General features: G+C 37.2%; 1 protein-coding gene across 7 annotated transcripts in view; it reads left to right on the top strand.

Moving 5' to 3' along the window:
* The window catches only part of CTNND2 (catenin delta 2), a 638,637-nt gene that overhangs the window by 405,295 nt on the left and 210,199 nt on the right, over nucleotides 1-23,143 (top strand). For all 7 annotated transcript variants that reach the window (XM_068196795.1, XM_068196789.1, XM_068196805.1 and 4 more), the window contains one exon: nucleotides 2,142-2,394. In XM_068196795.1, the coding sequence (XP_068052896.1) occupies nucleotides 2,142-2,394 (253 nt within the window). The remainder of the gene's footprint in view (nucleotides 1-2,141; nucleotides 2,395-23,143) is intronic.

Below are 23,143 nucleotides of genomic sequence, written 5' to 3'. Positions count from 1 at the left end.
ATTTAACTGTCTTGCAAAGAAGATGAAGGAAATACAGTGGAATATTTTGCAAAGCAATAAACATTACAATGTAGTTCTTGTTTTCAGCAGTATTGGTGTTGTAGAGTTTTTTGCAATTCCCCATACAATTTTGTCAGAAGGTAGTAGTGTATTCTGTGGAATGACGGTGCTTAAGAGTATGCTATGTCAGTATGCAATTGCATCTTCTCTTTTTCACTTGAAAATATTTCTAGTATTTTCTCTAACTTGTTTTATTACTCTTTTTCTCACAAGGTACCTGATTTTGGTTTTGAACTCTGTATTATCTGTTAAAATGTGGTGTTTGTCTTACTTTCTAACACTGAATTTAGCATGATTTGTGCATGGGATGTATAAATATTCTGATACTGTTAATGTATTTGAACTGATGCAGTTTTATGAAAAGGTTTGTGTGTCTTTATTACTTATTTCTTAAGAAGGTGTATGTGTATATATATGTGTATATATATATACACACACACACACACACACACACTAGTACATAGAGTGGTTTGGGTTGGAAGGGACTTTTAGAGTCATCTAGTTTCAGCTGCCTGCAGTGAGCAGGGACCCTTCCAACTAGATCAGGTTGCTCAAACTCCATCCAGCCTGACCTTGATCACTTCCAGGGATGGAGTAATAGATAAGTGGGTGATCCCACTTTCTTATGTTTGGAATGAAGTTATGATATTTGCTATTGTAAAATTAAATACTTTAGAACCATAAGAAAAAAAATTAAAACTAGTAAATAAATTCAATATAAATTTAAAATTTTCAGGTATTGTAATTTTGACAAGAACAAGGTCATACAAAAACATGGTAATTGTATTTAAAGCTCATTGTATTTCATTTGCTGACACTTTGAGATAAAATGCTTAAAATCCCTTTCATGGACCTATGATGCATTAAATATTTACTTTTAAATGTGCATGCCAATGAAAAATGATTGAGAAATCTGTTATAAAAACCTATCTCTTCAGTATGTGGTTTTGTCTGCAGTTTAGCATATGAATTTGACCCAGCTAAAAATAGCCCTGGAATTGGGCCACTCCTTTTGGCAAAAGTATTCATGTTGTCTTGGGACAGGAGGAAATGGCAACCACCATGAGTTCATGTGCCACTTCAAACAGTCCAAATTTTCTTCTGAGTAGAGCCAGCATTTAATTTGTATCTGTCTCCAGGCCAAAGATCGTGTGGGTATTGGTCCTCTTGCCCTTGCAGTGATAATCCATTTGCCATTAACTGGACTTTGGTTCAAAAATACTGCATGTTTAATCCAGTGGACTGGATCTCCACTACCCAGTGCTGTAAGAGAAAGATAATGGGCTACAAGAGAGATTAATAAGATTTTTGAGTCGCAAAAGCATTAAGCCAGTTTAAAGCTATTGGTTAAGCTGCTCAGAACTGGTAATGTATTAATCTTGAGCTGTAGTGTATGAGTGCAGCCACTGCTGGCATACATTGAGACATCTACATGGTCACCTTGTGCTTAGCTCTTTTTCAAACCGAGTTAGCAATAACAGTCTCCTAAGTCTTAAGGTGAATTTCCAGGAGATGGGTTAACAAAGCATATGCAGTGATTCTCAGTAGCAGGTGTCTGGTTTTACCTGCTTTATGTATACCAGGGCTACAAATCTGGGATGGCTGGGTATTTCTTCTGCTGGAGACCCATCTGTCTCAGTTTGGACTCTTGAGCCTACTTTGATCCTCCTCCTGTTGGTGGATCTCACTGACTTCCACCCCTGTAAGAACTGCAAAAGCCTCACTTAGTGGTGGTTGTGAACCTTAGCTTGAATATTCCCATGCTGCTTCTGCACTTCATTTCATGTGTTAGTGCAGTTAGAACCCCAGGTGAAAATACCTCTCCAATCTGTTTAATTGGAATTAAGATCTTCTAGTCCGGAACTGGCATGTCATTTAGAAATCTGTTTGATGGTTATTTCCTTCTAAGGTTTGGAAAATGACAATGTTGCTTGTTTCTTTTTGTTTGTTTTTTTTCTCATTCTTTTTGAACCCTCGTTTTATATGTGTGTGTGTTTTTTTTTTCCTCTGCCTAGACCTGGTTAACCATTTCTGTGAACAGGTCCTCAATTTTTTACTTTGTCCCTACTTTCCTGTCGTAGCCCCATCTTCCCCTGGTGTCGACTCCGTACCCTTACAGCGCACAGGCAGTCAACACGGCACACAGAACGCAACCGCGACCTTCCAGAGGGCCAGCTATGCGGCCGGCCCAGCCTCCAATTACGCAGACCCCTACCGACAGCTGCAGTATTGTCCTTCTGTTGAATCACCATACAGCAAATCTGGGCCAGCCATCCCACCCGAAGGGACCTTGGCTAGGTCACCTTCCATTGATAGCATTCAGAAAGACCCCAGGTGGGTGAAACCTTCTTCATTGTCTTTTATTTCCTGCTCGCGCTGAGGTTTGTAATTGCGGGTTGCTTTGCGTGTTTCTGCTGTTGGATATAAAAAAAAACACCTGTGATGGTACACGAAAGACTTTGTTTGCATGACAGCATTGTCCTGATGCTTCACCATGGAAAGCTCTCATGAGCTGTTCTGTGCAATGAAATGATAGGTGTGGTCTTGAATGTGTGTTAGTTTAGCCTGCTTTCGGTAGTGCCACCCCTCAAAAGCTTAAGAATAGTAATTTTCTCTGGAAATGGGAAGAGTGGAGTGACTATTGACTCTGTAGCTGTTGTGGATTGAATTTTCAAGTTGCTTTTTGGGCAGAAGTTGTTGCAATTCTTGGTTTTGTCTACATGCAATGTTTATAAATGCTGCAGAAAAGGATATTTTGGTGATGTGCAGTGAGACTGAGCAATGTGAAAACAACATGTAACCAGGGTTGTGTTTCATCCCATGTGTTGTACAGGCTTGCAGTGCCAGTCTGTGGTAACAGAATGTATGATTACAGCTTTGCAGAAATGGTTATTGCTGTGCATGCTTTTCAAATATTTAGCACAATTTTTAAGGTGGCTAGTGACCATCCTAGTCTGCTTAGGGAAGGTCCAAGGAGGAAACTTTACAGCCCAAGCAGGCACAAAGATTAGAGAGAGAATTTTCTGGGAGATTATTTGACTTCCATGATAACAGCAACAGAAATGGTAGCTGGAATCTTCAACACACTTTGTGATCCTGTTCAGTTTTCTGAGGGAAAAGAAAGCAATTCTCTTTGATAACTTGAGTTTAAAGTTGTTGAAAGTGTTAGTTTATACTAACGTTTTTCTTTGGCATGATGGTGTGATTTATTTATTTTTTTGTTAGTTGTAATGTGTAATTTAATGATAGGAGAGTCCAAAAATTTGCCTGCAACAAAAATGCTGGAGATTTTTAAGTAACACTTTGAAGAAACTTCTTTCTCAAAATTAAAAAAAAAAAATAATTAATAAACTGACTCTTTACTTGTTTAGCATTATAGCAGTTCTTTCTCTCTCCACCCAGGAATAGAACAGCAGATAACATTTTACAGCACATCAGAAACATCACTGCTTTCAGGGTTTCACTTGTTGAAAACACTTCTGTCTTCAACCTTACTTTTTTCCCCTTAGCTTTAACTGCAGAAATTTGAAAAAAAAATTGTATCTAATTGGTCCCCTTCTTCCCCCTGTGCCAAACCAAACATTAGTAATGAGAGGGGAAAAGTATTTTTCTGAAACGGTGGTATTACATTTCTATTCCAGAATATAAGAGGCCATGTAGAAAAAAGATCTTTGCTTTGTGTTAAATTGAAAGTTAAAGAATGTTACATTAGGAGTGCACTAGATCAGATGAAAAATGAGTGTAATCTATATGAAATGTTCATAGAAGAAGTGTGATGGCATTGAAAATGCTATTCCCTATAAACAGGAAAGACATATTTACAGTATCTCTACAGGTCTTAGACATAATATCTTTTTAAGAAAATGTTATTCTTGTTCAATTCCTTTGATATCACTTTGCTACTGTTAATGTATAGGATATATGTTAGTATTTTTCATTTGCTTCTTTTTTGGTTGTTTCTTTGTAGTGCCATTTGTACATTCATGAGTATTGATTTCTGTAGGTAAAATAGGAGTGAGGGGGCATCTAGATATAAAATGAACTTCCTAAACCCTTTAGAGGGGATCATTAAATATTATTACTGATCACTGTTTGATGGATTGGAAATTTGTACAAAACTTTTGTAAATAGATTTGCATTACTCTTGATTTAATTTATTTGATCCATAGGCTGTGTGTGGTACATATTAGTATTTCTTCCCCTGCATGTTGGTTTGAATAATTCTGATAAAGAAGTGTCAGAAAAACACTTGATTAGTTTATGCCTTAATCCCCAGAAACCATATTCCACCAAGGCAGACTGACTTGTAAAACTGTCTTTGGCCTACAGCAGTTGCTGATCATTCAGCTACTGGAAAGACATTGAACATTTGAAAGGAGTTTGTAGGAAAGTAACAAAGCAATCAGAATGCTTTTAACATGTTGATTTATATGAATAGATTACAAAAATGCCAATATATTACAAGCATGGAAGTGATAAAATGAAAGCCTTTCCAGATACTTCAAAAAATAATATGGAAGGATAGAAATTACTTTGGGTAGAATGTGGGAGATACCACCAGGAAAAGGAAAACAACCCAAATGCAATATAGGCTTTCAGTGGCTGTGTTGAGTTGTGCTATATGCCCCCAGAGGGTTACCAGTTATATTTTACACAGCAAGAAAAAAGTACACAGGTTTGTCAGCAGCTGTACTTTGTCAACTGAGAAGTCACAAGTGTCCTTACAGAAATACTGCTGCTTTTGTTGGCTGATTGGTTGGAGTGTTTTATGACTGTCACAAATTGTAGAGGGCAATAGTAGGCATAATTTTCAGACACCAAGGCTACCTGCCCAACCAGAGGTTCAAAAAAATCCTCAGTGGCAGAGGAAAATCTGCAAGACAAAAGCACACTATTTGCAGGCTTTTGATTAGTATTTCCTGTGTGTCATTCAGCTCAAGATAAAAAAGTAGCTATCCAGAAGATATTGTACTCACCCTAATAAGCAATTAGCAGTCCTAAAATTGAACCTAATATTCTGGAATCTTCAGACAATTTCTGTCTGGAGGTCCAGAAAAATGGTTGGCAGGCACTGATGTAATTGATTGTTTTTTTCATTGTTTTCACCATGTAGTTTGTCTTACTGATACTCTTGATTTTAAATACGTGTTCTGAGCTGACATTTGGCAAATGAAATTTTAGCTCAACATCTGTTCTGCATCATCCAACTGTCATAAAATGTAGTTCAATGTTCATTAACTTAAAGTTTAGGACAAAAACTTAAAAAAAATGGGGATTAAGATGTTTACAATAAAGTTTGTGGCAGGGGATAATTTTTAATTTATGCAGGTAGACTGTTAGCTCATAGGAGCTTATAGACAGGTAGCAAAAACTTTACACATCTATACTGTTGGAGAGTGAGCCTTTGTTGTTTAAAAAGGAAATAAGTCCCACATTACTGTCAGAAATAATACCGAAGCTCTGCATATGGGAAATGGAAAAGTTCATATCATTACAGACTGATTTTTCAGAGCATTCTTTTATGTCTACTCCATTAAAAAAAGGACACGAAATATGCACTAGGGCTGTGATATCAACTTTTTCATACCATAATCTCTTACATGAAGGTGTGGTATAAGGAGGGAAAGAACATAATATTTTTTTTTGTAATTATTTGGTTTCTTCTGAACTGTGAATGTGGGAAGTCTTGAGTATTTTAAAGCATCAGAAATACATGTTAATGTGATATTTTCCAGCCTACTTTCAATGAAGGAAGATTAATCTGTCTGTTGGCACCAGCAAATTACCTGTGGCTTGTGTATACTTATTATTATCGTTATTATTTTGTTATTATTTTTTTCTTCGGTTTTATTTTGTCTGTTTCTAAATTTTAGGATCACTGGGGAATCCTAGAAATAGAAATGTTGGGATCCAGTTGTCAGTATGTGTGCCTTCCAGATTTTATTTCAAATTCAGAACTTGCCAAATGTGTATAAATTACTTAATTTTTGAAGTTTTAACCTAGGAAGAAACCCTGTACATGTACCACTGCAGCTAAGTTACACTTGCTACACAACAGTAACAGAACATTTTCATATCCTCCATTTAAATACATACGGATGAGGTTTTTTGGTTGCAGTGGTTTTGCTGGTTTATGAACTCAAACTGTGTGGTTTGATATGTCCAGTCACCAGGTGTTCTTCACTGTTGTGTGACTTCCCACTTGTTTTCATTTACACACGTATACACAGGCCATCTTCTGCAAAGAAGTTGGCAAAAAGTTGAGGTAGCAGAAAGAATTACGTGTAATACACTCCACCATGGCTAGCAAAGTGATTTTCAGAGCTCACTGTCCATTTTCATGTTGCCTTGAATTATACTGATCTGCACTTAAAACTTTCTGTTATGGCTTTACTTCCCATGTGTTTCAGAACCTTTAGAGGTATTTATTCAGAAAAAGTGGGATAATTTGGTGAATGAAATTGTAAAAGGTCCATTATTCATTATAGAATAGACTGCAGTAATGATTGGGCTCTTGTTTAAAAATAAAAAAAAAATTATCATTAGAGAATCATGTTGCAACTTCACAAGAAAAAAAAATAAAACCCAGTTATCTTGCAGCAGTTCTCACCTTTAGAACTGTCTGGGTGTAAGTCAGCACAGAGACAAAAGTTTTCCAGGAAATGCATGATTGAACTGTAATACTCTGAAATGTTTCTGGTCAGTTTTGCATTTTCAGAATCAAGTTCTCATTTCATTACCTCTGCTGACCTTAATTTCCTCCTAAGCAGAAAATAATAATGCTGTCTATCTTCTAAACTTTTAAACTGGATTTCTTTTCACTTATGAAAGGATATAAATTACATCAGAACATTTTGTGTGAACTGTAAGTTTCAAAACTCATCTTTTTTCTCTTTTTTTTTCCCCAGAAATATATTTCATTTGCAAAATACAAGGTAGAAAGCATTCATTTTCTGTAGGAAAAATGATAGAAGTAAAATAAACTCTAGTTTAATTTCTGTGCTCCCGTAAAACTGCTTATGAGATTAGCACACAGACTTTGGAGCATGGCCTGTTAAATGTTTCTGCAGGAGTCTTCTCCACATACTTAATCTCACTTTGTTACAAGGATTGTCTCAGTATTAATAGTGTTAGTCTGCTGTAAATCTGAATAGCAGCCAGGCACTCTGAGAGTCTAAGGAATTAAGAACAGTATAATCCTGCAGGGGTGGGACGTTGTTGGGAACGTTTCTGGTAGATTCTTTGGGAAGGGTTGTCCATTCAGAAAGAAACTTCTAGTGAGATGGAAGGCATTGCTGTGACTGTGGTGTAGCTAGTGACAGCACTGTGCAATACGGCTGTTTTCAAGCCGGAGACATGGGCTGGGATTTTCAGAATCCCGAGGGATTGGTGGTGGCATTGGTGGGTTTCTGGCCTAACACTCTAATGCAGGGTGTAGAAGATTGAAGTTCACATTCCCAGTCTGGATGAAACAGAACAGAGCTTACAGATACTCTTCCTGCTTTTATGTGACACAAGGCATGACAGGCAGCTCTCCTTTTCTCTTAATTGGTCCCTCTTACCCTTACCTGAAATTAAGGGTAAAGGGGAAGGTTTCTCCAGAGGTGGCGGTAGTAGGGTAGCCATGGGAAACACACTTTTAGTGAATTAGAGAATGCAAACTTTGGCAGTGTAGGCTTATCTCCAGAAGTAAATGGTTCAACTTTCTAGGTCCTGTGAACACCCTAAGTTTTTGGGTTTTTTTCTTTTGCATGAGATTTACTCAAGCCAGACCCCTTGTATTGGTAGAACCAATGGTCTGTGTTTAAGTATTTCTTTCATATAAGAAGGAAATACTAGGTTTACTTTCCTTACACAGAAATCATACAGTCTCTCAGGATTTAATCTATACTCCTCCTCAGTGTGAAAAACTGACCTCAGAAGAATAAATTTGAAGAGTCTAAACAGCACAAAAATACACCCTATTCAAGAATAGCAAGTCTGAAGCACATTGCAATTCTTCATACAGATCTCTTCTACATGGAAGGTGGAAATTTTTACTGAGTGCACAAGTTAGTTTTTAAAAAGCATAGCAGCTATGATAAAATAAACAGCAATCTATTTTCCTTTCCTGATGAAGATAATTAAGGATGAATCTTGCTTCCTTAAAATAGGTGAGGATGGAATCCATAGACTATCCTACAGTTTGTTAATTTGAGATTTCGGGACCTAGCTGGAAACCTTGTCTGGAAAAGATTTTCCCAGTGAGTATTAAGTTCCAGCTTGAGCATGGCAAAATAAACAAGCATCTAACTGGTCCTTGCAAGTGTCAGCTTATGGTGAGGTAAAGAATTGATACCCAGAACTTGTAAAACTTATTTTTGTGTGTATTTGAGCACATTGCGGTATGTGCCAACAGTTCCTGTCTTTCCACTGTTTACATTGAGGTGGTTTATAAATGGCTAGGGAGGCGTTGGGCACAGGTGGAGCCATCTCACAGCACAGAAAATGCAGTTTTCTATGTACAGAATTATCCACCTGTATTTGCTATTTTTTCTCACTGGAATTTGCCCTATATTGTTTAGCAACCTTCTTTATCTAGGATAAATGCTTGGTAGTAAAAAAAACTCCAACCAAACTGAACCAAATAAACAAAAAAATTTAAAAAAATCTATTTAGAACTGTAGTCTACAGGAATGAAGTGACTCTGCTTTTAGCTCATGAAGTCCTTACTACCCTCTTTCTTTCCTTTTTGACTGGTACCATTTTAGTGACAGTGCAGAAGGCCACTCAGTAATGTTACCATCCTGTCTTTCAAGAAATCCCATCCTATTATTAGAAAATCTGCTCTGTTGTGCTCATGGAACACCACGCTTTCAGGATATTACAGTAACATGGACAGTGCGGGTCCATGTAGTTTGATTGATGAGTATGTCCAGGAGAGCTTACAGTTCCTAACCTATGAGCAGAGTAGAAGAGATTATGTGTAGTCATTTTATTTGTCAGGTTATTTAGCAGTATGCAGGGTATAATTTTGAGAGAGATTATACCTTGTCTGTTGTTTTGATCTGCAAGTTTAGCTCTTCCAATCCTCTCCCTCTACCAGAAAGTAATTCCTTTCCATTATGCTGAAGGGAGAGAAGTGAAAGGCTCCTTAGGTACTTGTGACTGAGGCAGGGTGTTCAGGAGGATGCTGGCAGGAGAGCCACATAGTGTGGTAAATGCATTTCTAATAGCTCAAGGGAGAGGAGACTGATGTTTCCTTTTTGAAGTTTTGTTATTTCTAACTTCCCTTCCTCCCCAGTGCTGATTATCCACTTGAAGAACAGCAACAAAACACTTCCCTCTCTTTCTCTCTTCATCTCTTGTGTATTTTAATGGCCTCATTCATCCAAGAAGAAACAAGTGGACAGTGTACTTCATACTGTTCATAGCTCATTTCTGGTTTTTGCATGGTACAACTGAGCTTCTAATGGCAAATATATGTTTCAGTGCAGTTTTTGCCTTTGTTTGCCACACGTTTTGCTCAGCATCCTGTGGCTCATTTGCAAACTTTGACAGATGCAAAATCTGTGTGGTGCCTTTCTGTGATAACAGACTGTAAGAGCCAGAAAATGTTGTAAGTGTATTTTCCAACCAGACATTAAAAACAAGGAGAAGAATCATACTTTCAGGCTTTACTGGGCTCATGTAAGCTGTTAAGATTTTCTGGCAAGATAAACCACATAAGAAGCTTCTCAGTAGTAGCTCCTGGACATCTCATCAGCCAAATGGATAATAATGATCTTACTTTTTACAGGGACATTGAGAATAAGTTAAATTATTAAGGTGCATTGAAGTTCAAAGATAATCTTGCTTTTACTTTCATGGGAAATACAGTGTGAGCGAGAAGAGGGAAATTGATGGAGAAGATGAATGGGGGAAAATTTAAAGAAGTGATATAAGATCAGGATGCATAGTCACATTTTTTTTTCATGAAAAGAAGCAACTGAAAGTTATCCTCAATTGTGAGATAAATTGCCATGCAGATATTGTTAATTTCAGAAGCTGGACCTAAGTGTCATATGCCATAGCTATTTTATAAGCAGGAAACAAGCTAACACTGAGAGTGCAGAACGTTCTGTAAGATAGTAACATCAAGCATTTGCTAAAAAAATATCTCTAGTGTAGAGCAGAGCTAAAATATTTGAAAGGAAAGAATGGTCAACAACTTTTATTAGTTTCTAGCAGAACTTTTTTAGCTTTTATAAATTAAAAACTTGACTTTAAGAACTTCAGCTCTATGTAGATTTAAAATGTTAGACCTATCTCTGCCAGCTCACTCAAGATCACAAAAACTCAGAATATTCTAAGTCAGAAGGGGCCCATAAGGATCATCGAAGTAGAATGGTCCCTGCACAGGACACACCAGAAGCCACACGCTGTGCCTGTGAGCATTGTCCAAATGCTTCTTGAACTCTCTCATGCTGGGTGCTGTGTCCTGTGGAGATCCCTGGGAAGCCTGTTCCAGTGCCCAACCCCTAGGTGAAGAGTCTTTTCCTGATGTCTAAACTAAACCTTCTCTGACACAACTCAGGCCATTCCCTCGGGTCCTGTCACTGGTCACCACTGAGCAAAGATCAGTTTCTGCCCCTCTTCTTCCTGTCATGAAGAAGTTGTATCTGCAGTGAGGTCTCAGTTCAGCCTCTTCTTCTCCAGGCTAAACAGACCAAGTGACTTCAGCCACTCCTCATATGGCTTCCCCTCAAGGCCCTTCACCATCTTCATAGCCCTCTTTTGGGACCAGAGCCTGATGTGAAGTCCAGACTCCAACTTTTATTTGTTCTGGTCCCTGGCAATCTTCACCACCTTCATTTAGATTGTTCGTTCTCAGCCTACCCCACTGCCCCACTCCAGGAGCTCAATGAATAAGTGAGCTTCACAGATTCACCTCAATTCTTAGCATTAAGCAAGCGGTTTCCTAGGAAGCAAAAGATACCACTGATCCCATAGAAAACTGCAGCCATTGTTGCCAGGGAAACTCGTAGTCTCTAAACTTACTGTGAAATATTTGGGGTTTTTACTTGTTTGGTTTTGGTTGGTTAGTTTCTTTAAGACACTGCAGCATCAGTTGGGACCACTTGCTGCTTAGCTTGCCATTTACCATTAATAATCTGGGGGTCATGTTTATCTTCACTGTTTAATGAAGTGGAAGGATCTGGATAGCTGAAGACCTGGAATGAAATGGACAGGTTTCCTTAGCCCAAAGGAGGGCTAAGAGTGACATATCTGGGTTTCCTGAACATACCAAAGGTGAAAATGTAGAGAAGGAATGCACATGTGGAGAAAGAAAGAGCTATGTAAACTCTGTCCCAAGATAAAACAAATAATTTATGTCAGGAAATGACCAAAAGCTACACAGTTTTAAGGAAAGTATTTTAATATCATTTTTTACTCATTAGAAATCATTTGAAGTTAGCTTGATAATCTTTTCATTCCATGTGAGGACATGATGCATTTATTTCATAGATTTCTTTTTGAAGAAGAGGCTGATTTTTTGTTTTATTCTTTTTGATGCTGCGTTTTTCTTTCTACCTACCTGAATTTGAGCATCTTGATTGTAAAAACTTGGTTTGAAAGTTTGGGCCTAATAGCAGCAGCTTAAGAAGAGTGGTCGTGTGTGTGTGTGTGTGTGTGTGTGTGTGTGTGTGTGTGTGTGTTGGTGAGAGGAATGAGTATGGACAGCACAGGTGTAACAGGTTTCTTAGTAAAAGCAACTCCTGTTAGCCAGGGCTGCATAACATTTCATTATGATTCTCTCTCGGAATCTATGATGATCCATCAGCCTCACTTACTCCAGTTGTTGTTGTTAGTGTGAAAAGTGGTCCCTTTTCTTGACCAGGAGATGGCTGCTAGGAGTCTAGGCAAAGGGTGAGCCTGGAGCAACCTAGAGGTGTTTGTTTTTCAGAGGTGTTGGTGCTTTCCTGTTGGCTGTGTGATATTGCTGCTGTGCCGGTTCTGGTTCAGAACTTGGAGCAGCGGCTCTGAAGCAGGAGTTCCCTGCTTGCAGAGAGTCAGGATGTCCGGGCCTGCTCACAACAGGGGGTGCTGCCAGTGAAGTTTACTGCAGCTGAAGACACAAAATATTTGAACTGTTTTAGTCAGTTGTAATTTATGTCCAACAGTTCACAGAGAGAAGCAGCCTCTCTTTTCTGGTGAAATGATCTGGTGGTTACATACATAGTATGTGTTACATTACACCATAGCTAGATTTATGGCCTTAAAATAAAAGGAATTTGTTTTCATCCTGCAAGAAATTGGCCTTTAAGGGCTTTCCCTTTTTATGGCTTTTTAGGTTCCTGTATAGTTCTGATTCCGTCCAATACCTTTTTATAGAGAAAGCTGGACATTTTTCTGCATGGGAATAGCTGTCAAATGTCTTGGAAAGCTCTGGCTGCACATAAATGGGCACATAGGGGGATCTTTTAAATGTTTTGCTGTTAGCTTTTTCAGGAAAAAATGGGGAAAAGGCATTTGATTTGTCCTGTGCCTTTACCTGAGTTTTCCATGGTTGGCCAAATTGCAGAACCTCTGTTTCAGCAAGGCATTTCCTCTGTCATGTATTTAGAAATTCTTTTAAATGCATGAAATCATCTCTGCAAGATGAAATCTTCTTTGTATAGTCTTCTCCGGTGGATGTTTTTTCATTTGTCAGCAGCTACATTTTTTTAAATGAAATTTTATCCTAAACTGTCAAGGTTTTATCTGCAGCTGTGAAGGGATAACAGATCCTGTCAGCCGCTGCTTTTTCTGTGGCATGGCTCCAGTAACCATCTGTTACCTTTCTGCTTCTGCATGATTTACACACCAGAATCTCCCCTCCTGAAAAAAAAAAAAAAAAAAAAAAAAACCCAAAACAAGATCACAAAAACAAAACCGTACAGAAGTGTTGCACAAAAGCTTCATTTGAAGTATGTGAGATTATATAAATTATTTCAGTTAATGTGGGAGACCAGTTCTTGGGTCTGATAAGAGAGGCTTTAGAACAATTATGTTCTGCTTCACTGGAGGAAAGGGCTGCTTTTTGCACAGGGGGAAATGGCCTGCATGAAATTTTCTCTTTTCAAAAGTGTGTGTGCATGACTTCCACAAAGAAATTCAGGAGAAATGTACACTGAACACCTCTCCACCTTTTCCTTTCCAGTTATGAGTTGGAAATGATCAGTTTTCAAGTCAGCTAAGTGGAAATTCTTTCATTGAGAAGCCTGTTTATCACCTCCTATATGCCTGTAATCATTTCAGTTGTACACATGGGTGCAGTGGAACTGAGCCTAATAGTTCCTAATCCACAGTAGGTTTATTACTAAGCCAGATTTGCCTCGTAATAATAATGCAGACAGCTTCTCAGAGTAACTTAATAACTGCAGTGTGAATGCAGAAGCCTTATTCCTGTTTCATATCATATTCATCAACATAAAACTGTCTGATACTGAGCTTACATCTTCTTTGCTTTTGTTGTTCTAAAATAAAATCAGATTTTGCTTTAGATTTTATTATTTATTAATATTGAACATAACTAAGTTTCATTCTGTTTCAGTGTTCATCTTGTGAATTTTTTTTTTGTTGTTAGCACTAAGAATGGGGTAGGAGTAATTAGCTTCTCAGCTGTTTCCCAAGATCACGTGACGAGAAACAGTGTACACTTCATTGCTAAAAGGAAAAAAAAAAGATGTTTTGGAAGGGTGAAGGGAAGAACTGATGGAGCTGTTTTCCTTCAAAATAGAGTTTGTTGGGAAAAATGTATCAATCTCACTAAAATTTATTTCAGAGCAGTCTTTATTTATTTTGCCTCTCTACAAATAAGAATAGAATGAATGGCAGAGAAATGATAGAGCTGGTAGGTGACAGCTGAGATATGCAGAATAGTGAAGGTAGCCTGTTACACTTGTATTGAGAACTTTGGTATAGCCTGAAGGATAATTAAATGCACAAAGTAGTTTTCAGAAACATTTTAAAGAAAAACTATTTATGAGCTCATGTCTCTAACATTTTAAACTTCTTTGGAAAATGCAGTTCTCCGCATGTGGTGTTGATTTAGTTCCTTTCTGTTGCAGGCTTCTTGGGAAAGCTGAACTTAACAGTGCTCCCAGTTGTGCTGAATATAAGCAATATAAGCTAAATCCTGCAGTCTTTTCAAAGAGGAAATTTCATTTACTTTGTAACATGACTTTGAATGGAGTAAGTGCAATAATTCAAAGAAACTTCTATTCTGCTTGAATATTGACCATGAGTTTTGATCATCAGTGATTAAGAGGCAATTTTTTAGTTTTGGATTAAAAAAATAAGAGGATAAAACTATCATGTGACATTTTGTTAGAATACAGTGTAAACTAGTGAGGTTCAAGAATTTGGTGATGATAGTTTGAAGTTCAGTATTTGTTCACAGTACAAGCAGAGTCTGGAGTTTTATCAGTATATTTTTCTCCACTTCATGAATCTTGTATGTGGGGGAGAAAATGTTTAAAAGGCGCTATTGTCAAGTTCACAAAATATATGCAATGAGAAATAATGTGGAGAAAACATTTTCATCCTGTTTCCTTTAAAATGGTCTTGTAGTTTTCCTGTAGCTCTCTTATAACAGTTGAGTCTCTCAGCAAGTTTACAACAGCTAGAAGCAGTTCAGGGATGGGGTTTTTCTCATACTTTCAGACAAATAAAGCTGCTTGATTTAAACAAGAAAAATAACATTTCTTGGATAATAACAGTCTAATGACTTATCACTCAAATGGTAAGATGTCAGTGTAATGAGAAGTATTCTTTACTGTCAGCATTTCTCTAGAGTAAGAATTTTGTTTCAGTTGGGATGTCATGCATCATGCTTAAAAAATTTTAAACTTCTGGAGAGACATGTTTTAGATATTCTTGTAAGTCTTAAAGATTGAGCTCTCAGTGGTAAAAAAGTAAAGCAAATAAAATTTTAATAGAGCAAGTAAGAGTTTCATATGCTGGTGTTTGGTTTTATTTAGAAAATTCAGAAAAAAAACAATGCCCTTTTGAAATAAAAGCCAGGAAAAAAGAATAAAAGCTAAAATTAATAAATGTAGCTTTTATGTTTTCTGGGAATTTAAAGACTGATTGAGTGTTTAGAAGGTTCAGAGGGAAGAGAGATGGCTGCTTTTACATGAGTGTTGTAATATTGTAAAAAATATTATTTCTGCCTTTGTTTCTTTTACCTTAGGGAAAGAACATTTTGGCAAAGAACGTTTTCTTCTTCATTCTCCCCACACCCATGTAAAAATTAGGCTTTGTAATACTGAATTCTCTTAGGATCCCATTGAAAAGGAGGCTGGGTGTGAAGATTTATGTATCTCTCTCAATATGTGCCTGTGATAGTGATAGTGATGCAGCTCTCTTGAGAAGATGCAAGTTGGAATGGAGGCTGTGAAAACTGCCTGGAGAATTACTGGCCAGTATCCCCTTTTAATATGCAAACCAAAAGTAAAAATGTGGATTGATGCCACTGTTTCTGCACATCTTGCTAGCATTTAAATGGTCCAGTGGTTTAATTTTGCTGTACATGTTCAGTTCCAAAAAGCTCATATTCAATTTGAAATGAGATGTGAAAAGCTGGTCTGATGAAGAACAAGAGAAAGAAAGGCAGGATTAAAAACAAGATCAGTTAAATTGTTTAGTTATGCCAAGGATTAGGAATAAGTAGCTTCTTTCTGGACAGGTTTGCTGTGAAAGCACATAGGAAGGATATCATGTGAAAATTGCAAAAATATTTTTGGAAAATGTGGGCAAATACATGCTCAAGGTTGTTGTTAAAGGAGCTTTTCAAAGACTGCAGCGAAGGGCAGAACTCTGAAGGACCTTGAACATCTATGAAAACTATGTGGTAAATGTACCCAACTGTATTCAACAGTCCCGTGATACCATTGTAAAAATAAAATTTGATTTGAAAGCTTGATTACTGGAATGAAAACCCCACATCTTTGAAATAGAATAGCAATTTAAGTGCACAACTATTAAGTCTGGTTAGCTAACTTGGAAAAAAAAAACATCTGTTTTCTTTACTACTCCACACTGGTATTTGCTAATCTTTGATTATTATTATTATATATACATATATTTTTGTGTATATATCTATGTATGTAATATTAAGTAGGGCTTTTAGCTTGAGCACGTGCTGGCCATGGAATGTCTTGAAAAGAGAAAGTGCAGAGTACAGGATTTTTAGCAACAACAGGACAGTGGAAGACCTCCTGTGGAAACTTCAGTCTTTCTGTATATAGAATAAATACAATTTATGTATGTAGCATGTATGTGTAGAAACCGTAATCCATGTTTGTCTGGCTTGAATCTGTCTGCTGACAGCATGTGTGTGTAGGTGGGGAGATGGAGCACAGGAGCAGGGTGTGATTTTTATTCAAAGACATGTTAGATTACTTTGGTTTATAAGAACCACTAGGATCAGAACAGCGTGAGCAGAATCTCCTTGGCTGCTGCTGAAATTCCTTGTGTAAATCAAACTGAAAGACAGTATGTTTAGCTTAGATATTAGGAAGAAATTATTCATTGTGAGGGTGAGGCACTGGAACAGGTTGCCAGGAGAAGCTGGGGATGCCCCAGCCCTGAAACTGTTCAAGGCTTGATGGGATGGGGCTTTGAGCAGCATGGTCTAGTGAAAGGTCATAGCCCGTGGTCATGGGGGAGTGGAAGATCTGTTCCAACCCAAACCATTCAGTGATGCTATGATTTTGTGAAATGCTGATAAGCACATGGCCTGATGTAGACCCCAGCCTCTCCAGCATTCTTCACACTGATCCCTCATGTTCAAAGGACATGGTATTTCCTGTGTCACCTTCAGAAAAGATACATGTTCATTGTGTCCTCTACTTAAGGTAGAGTCAAAGCACATATCCTTTAAGGTCTTCATGCTGGTCTGTCCAAAGTATCTTCTCTGTTGTCTGAAATTACAAGCTCAGGAAGTGCAAATTTTACATATGCAAATTCAATTGCAGCAGCTAGTTTTATTTATTCCCTTGGGATATCCTTGATTATAAAGTGGAAACTTCACTATCATTTTATTTCAGGTATTTGTGATGGTTTTCACTGACAGCTCAAGGAACAGTCACAGTCATTTTCAGTGTTTAATTTACAGGCCAGTTACAGAGAATCTCTTTTATTTCCGTGGTTTCTAATACAGAGTTAATATGGATGCTTTGTCAAAAAGAAATGAAAATAATCTGAGTATTCAAAAAAGAGGAATATATTGCCTGGGTTTCACATTAATGAGTTGCTGTAGCTTAAAACTTTACCTGGGATAGTAAAACAAATCCAGTTCAGTGATTAACCAGACTGACACATCCTGCACCAAATTACATCCACAGGCATATTATATGAAGAACCACAATATGTGACAAGGTAGTGTAATCCTGAAGTGACAAGAGTTCTGACTTGGTTTGCATCAGCTGGTATGTCTAGGAAAGGCTGGTGGCTTACTAGGGGTATGGTATTTGGAAGCTCTCCCCCAGCAGAGCTGGTCTGTGAGACTGAAGTTCTCTATCTTTGTTTCATGGCTAAGTTTGTGATGGAAAGAAGCTTTCCAGTTCAAAAGAGGTAAAGGAATAAGTAGGATTTGTTCAAGTCCTAGCTAATTTGCTTGCTAGGAGATGTTGCTCCTCCTGGAAGATGCATGATTGAGACCTCGATTTGCCTAAACTTGAAAGAGTACTAGTACTATTTAAGGGTATTAGTTTTTATAGAGTAATAATAATAATATTCATATTAAATAAGTATATGTATTTATTGTATATTTCACATATATGTGACCAAATTCTTTGTTGTAAAAAGATAGGTTTGCCATTTAGGACAACGAAGTTGTTTGTTTTCAAATGAGATTTAATTATTGACTGATGTGGTACTGTTGTTTGTTTGTTTGCTTTTTATTAAAAATTTTATAAGAACATTTATCCCTGAATAATGTTTTAATTTTTAGACTCAAAATTGCATTTGCTGAGGACCTGTAAAATAATTTTAAAGGATTGTATGTTACATTAAATAAGATGATACTTCCTTCTTTTGGGTAGGAAGCAGATTCTCTATGTTCTTAATAGAGATTTATGTTTTATAGCTTTTTACATAAGACTGGTCTCCATAGAACCTCAAGTAATTAGGGAAAGTAATAAATTGTCTGGGTTTTTTTGGGTTTTTTTGTTATTTTTGTATCACTGGGGAATCTCAGAAGCATTGCAAGAATACAAACCTAGTAAGAGTCAAGTGAAAAATCCCCCTCATGTGTTACCTCACTTCCAAGCCAAACACTTGAGTCTCTGAAGTCCTTAGAATAGGTACTTTCTTCCTTTCCTGTTCTATTTGACACTTGAACTAGATAGATAGAGCTGAGTGATTTTTCAACAAGTAGCTAAAAATATGTAGGAGGGTGGCAGATATAAAACTAGTATGAGTTAAAATGGTCAGAAGATTGACATGGATGTGTTTCTTCTAAATTTGTCAAAGGGTGAAGCAGAAAAGCCTTTTAAGTCCTACAGTAAAGTAGACTTGCTTGTGAACTCCAAGAGCGATATCCTAGCTGGGAATTTGTTTCCTACTTATTTTCATCCTAGGAGGTATTTCTGGCTCCTGGGCTTCTGAACCTTCAAATTTGAAGTATGATGTGTAAGACATCATTCAGGATTTCCTCTCTTAATGTTTTTGGGAAATGCAGCATGCATGTGTCCTGTCAAATAACACTCCCTTGGAATAGCAGTTGGTCTCTTCCTTTATTTCTCCTTTTTTTTTAAACAATTTTTAGAGCCTCTAGTGATGTGCTTTGTGCCAGGGTGTGCAGCAATCTCATCTCATGTGGGTTTTGACTCTAAAGTGGTCCCTGATGCAAGTGGGAATTCTGTTTCACGCGCACACCTTTATTTTCTTCTCAAAGAGCAGGATGCTGGCCAGTTTTTTATTGGGATAACTTCTAACTTCTCTGCTGAAAGAGGAAGAATTCGGAGCAGAATTTTATTATGCTTACAGAAAGTGGTGTGAGTAGCTGAGAGAGTGAAGCTGAGCTCTTATTTGTTTACATGCTAGGAAGGGTAGAAGAGACAGTGTGGTGATACCTCAGGTGTGAAATGTAAGGCTTTAATGCCTCATCATTCAGAATAGCTTATAGGTCAAATTATAACTTAAATCTGGTGGTGGAAGAGACACCTACTCACTGAGGGACTTATTCCTTGCTGTACTGTACACAGTATGCCTAGGCTATATCAATTTGACTTATTGTTTAGTCAAATAATAAGTTTGTATTTGGATTGTCATTGGCAGTTCTCTAGCTGGCAGTGTCTGATAAAGATGTCTGATAAGAACAGGTCTAATAAGCACAACCATGTTGGTTGGAGTTGGTAGAAGAAGCTCTGACGGCTGGTAGAAAGCTGCTGCTGAGAAATTATATATTAATTAGTTAATGGTAGGAACATTTTGTATATATCAGACTTCCAGAAACAACACAGGAAAGCAGGTCTCGAATTCATTTTTCGAAGTTACTGGACATGTATCATTGAAAAACTTACCCTCTTGGTTTTCAAGCTAGTTGGAGGCACATAGAGGAGTGTGCCTTTTTTGCCTTCCTCCATGCCCCGTCTCCTCCACAAGTTGTAGTTAGACTGCAGCAGTGCAATTCATGGTTTGCCATATGGAATGCCATATGAGGGGGGGAAGCAAGGATCAGGAATTTTCTTTCATGGATAGCTAATGAGTATTTTCAGAATTAAGGCTGACCTGAAAGCTGTGACTTGTTGCAGTTACTTGCAGGTTATATCAATGGCCTCAGTAACTGCAGCAAGAAAACAAGAACAAGGGATGAAGTCTGCCTTTCCCCACAGAAAAGGCTGAGGGGTCTGAGGGTTCTCGTTCCAACAGATGAGTGAAGTTGAAGATGATACGAACCTGTGAAGTAGTAAAATATGGCATTACTAAATGTTTGCTGGCTTAAAGTTATTTTAATGTGTTTTTATGTCAATTGTCTTTGTGCCTTCATTCTGAATTTACAAAAAAGTTTAAATATTCTAAATTATTTCAGACAAATTTCAATTTTTTTCTGTATTTTTTTATTTTTATGTGGTTGAAGAAGCATATAGATGCCTTCAGAAAGCAAAGCGCCTTTCTTGAGCTTTTTATCAATAAAGAAGGTTTAAAATTACGTTTCAGTCTTTGCATTCTAAGATACAAAGTTATGATTTCAAATACATGAATTAAGTTTTTGTTTAATAGAATTTGAGTGTAGGGAGTATCAGAGGAGTATCTGGAATATAAAATACTGAGAGAAGGAAATTTTTCAATGCGCTCACGTGAAATGGCTTTCTTAATTTTATTTTAAAATTTACCCTTTTTGTTTGGACACTTGGTCTTAACTAATCTCTAACAGAAGGTATAGTATCTGATTCACAATAAATTTCTAAAATATACTGTTTACAACCCCTCTTTAAGTTCTTAGTGTTGAAGGTGATGCCTTGTCTCTAAAGATGTATGTACAGTACTGTTAGTTTTACACAGGCAGCATAAATAATGCATTGCAAACCTGAGCCAGGCAGCCTGGGTATTGATAACAATGTGCAGAACCAAAATTGATCTGCGAAGCAATCCAAGAAATGAGGCTATCAATTGCTATCTCAGTGGGTGAGTGAGGCAGCCATAACTGAAAGCTAGTTTGAATTGTCAGCATAAACTCTGCCTAGCTTGTACATACACTGAAATTACTGAATTCTCCAAGAAAAATTGTCACAGGTTGTCAAGAAAATCTGTTTGTTGATGTGAACGAAAGATACCTATCTCTGGGACTTCCAGAGTATTTGATTGCATGATAGTGTTTACAAAGTACATTATTTCTAGTTTGGGTTGGTTCTGATTCTGCAAATTTTACCCACCTTACTGTCCACTGTCATCTTCAGCAGAAGGCAGATTGTCCTAAGGGAGGTGATACATGGGTAGCTGCTTGTTTGTCACAGAAACAGACTTAATCTTTTAAAGTCCAATAAAAGGTGTGATGGATAGTAGTTATAGAGAAGGAAAAGTGGGAATAAAAAAGTATGTGACATCCCTTATCTTATATTTACATGGTCTAGTACAGAACACAGCCTGTGTCATATCACAGGATGGCTGTCACAATGGCTGTGCAGCTCCAGCATATATTGGTCCAGTTTGGCTTGTGGATGCAGTCATGATTTAGTATGTAATAGTTTTTGTTCAGGTATTTTCCTGTTTCAGCCTTACCCATGAAGGAAAATGTTGCTTTTCTCAGTTATAAGCACTAATTTTGGACACAGATTGTAGTTCTGTTTTCCACTACTTTGAGAGAAGTCGGGTTTTTACATTATCCCTTTCATGTGTTCTTGGTATTTGTTCTACAGTCATGCATGCAAAGCTGTGATCCACATTTATGGTATTGCCACAGTTGCTTCAGACCCAGAGGTATTTACTTACTCTCCTTAATCCCTTTATCTGCTAATGGAAATAATCCTTGAAAATTTCTTGAGGTACTGTTATCCTAATTCATTCTAACAGGTAGTAATATTATCTCATATTTCTGGTTCATGTTCAGAACTTTAACTGGAGAATAAAGGGTGAACTCATCCTGTAGTTGTGTAGATAGTGTTTAGAGCAGTAGGATAAGGGGCTTGACCTGGAGTATTTTGTTTGGGGTTTATTTTCAATGGTGAACATGACTTCTTAAAGGTTTTTTCTTAGGGGATTTTTGTGTTTGTTTGGGTTTTTGGAGTTTTCTAGATTACTTGATAGAGTTTGATTATCAGCTGTGTCTGCTTTGATTTATGGTGACTGAATACCTGCTTTATGTCTCCATAAAGGTTTGGGAGTAAGAATACCACCTTTTTTACAAATGAGTTATGAGTAGCCTTCCAAATTGTAGTTTCATTGTTCAGCCATGTGTGATTATAGGATCATCTGGTGAAAAAGCAATTGCAATGCATATGAAATCTTGTTGCCCCGCTTCCACAAAAACCTTCTTGGGTTCATTATATACCTCTCATTTTGGCCAGAGGTTAGATGTAGACATGAAGGTACTGTATTACTATTAGAAGAAAATTCTAAACATAAGAAGGCTGAACACTGTGATTTGAATTTAAAATGAAATAAAAACAAACCACAACCTAAACTAGCAGTTTTCATTGTTTTCTTGTTACATGCTTGAGAACATTTTCTGTACAGCAAGAGAATATCATCTCATTTGAAAAGTAGACATCACGACGCTTACAGATTTGTCATATAGCACGTAGGAAATTATCCATGAGAACTGTACTGTGCTAATTTTTACTGCTGCCCATATCTCTCCATACATTAAAAAAGATGAACTAGACTTAAGACGAAAAAAAGTGTTGCCAGACTTTTTCAGATGCATAATTGACTTCATAATATTAAACTGAAAATCCTCTGGGATGCTAGAGCTTATCTTGAATAACAGCTCCTTGGTGGCCATCTGGGCTTTTAGATGATAAAACAATGTACTAATTTTTCTTAACACTGTGATATTCTAGAGTACAGTGCAAGATCTGTATTAAAATCAACTTCCCTAGGGGGGGCTTCCCCATCATGTTTTTTTACACCCTCCTACTACAATATTTTTTTGTGGTCTGCTTACAGACTTCACTTACATAAAAACCAAAAGGGAGACAGCTTGTGTCGATTCTGAGCATTTCTTACCTTATATAGGTTAAAGTAGTTTATAAACTTCAAAAACATCAGTTATTTTTATCACACTGTACAACCTGGAAAGTGGTTTTTAGATTGATACTGCTTATGAAGCTTGTTAGCTATGTGGCCTCCTCTATTCTTATTACATTGTTGCTGGAAAATCCATTTTAAAATTACTTCAGTTTTTCTAATACGTCATTTATTTCTAGACTGCCTATCTTGATTTCATCATTCAATAGCAATGAAACCCATACTCTTTAGGCAAAATGTTCTTGAGGGTGTTTTTATCTCTAAAATTATAACTATCCTTTAGTTAGATTTAGCCAGGTAAAATATAAGAGTAGAAGAGTGGCATAACATACTCTGTTCGAAGTCCAAAACCCTCCTAGGGAGTTCAGCTGCAGCCAGAAATGCC

This window comes from Anomalospiza imberbis, chromosome 1, assembly GCF_031753505.1.
Source record: "Anomalospiza imberbis isolate Cuckoo-Finch-1a 21T00152 chromosome 1, ASM3175350v1, whole genome shotgun sequence".
In the NCBI taxonomy this organism is placed as follows: domain Eukaryota; kingdom Metazoa; phylum Chordata; class Aves; order Passeriformes; family Viduidae; genus Anomalospiza; species Anomalospiza imberbis.
The sequence above is the reverse complement of the archived record's forward strand: the minus strand, read 5'-3'. Positions and strand labels throughout refer to the sequence as shown.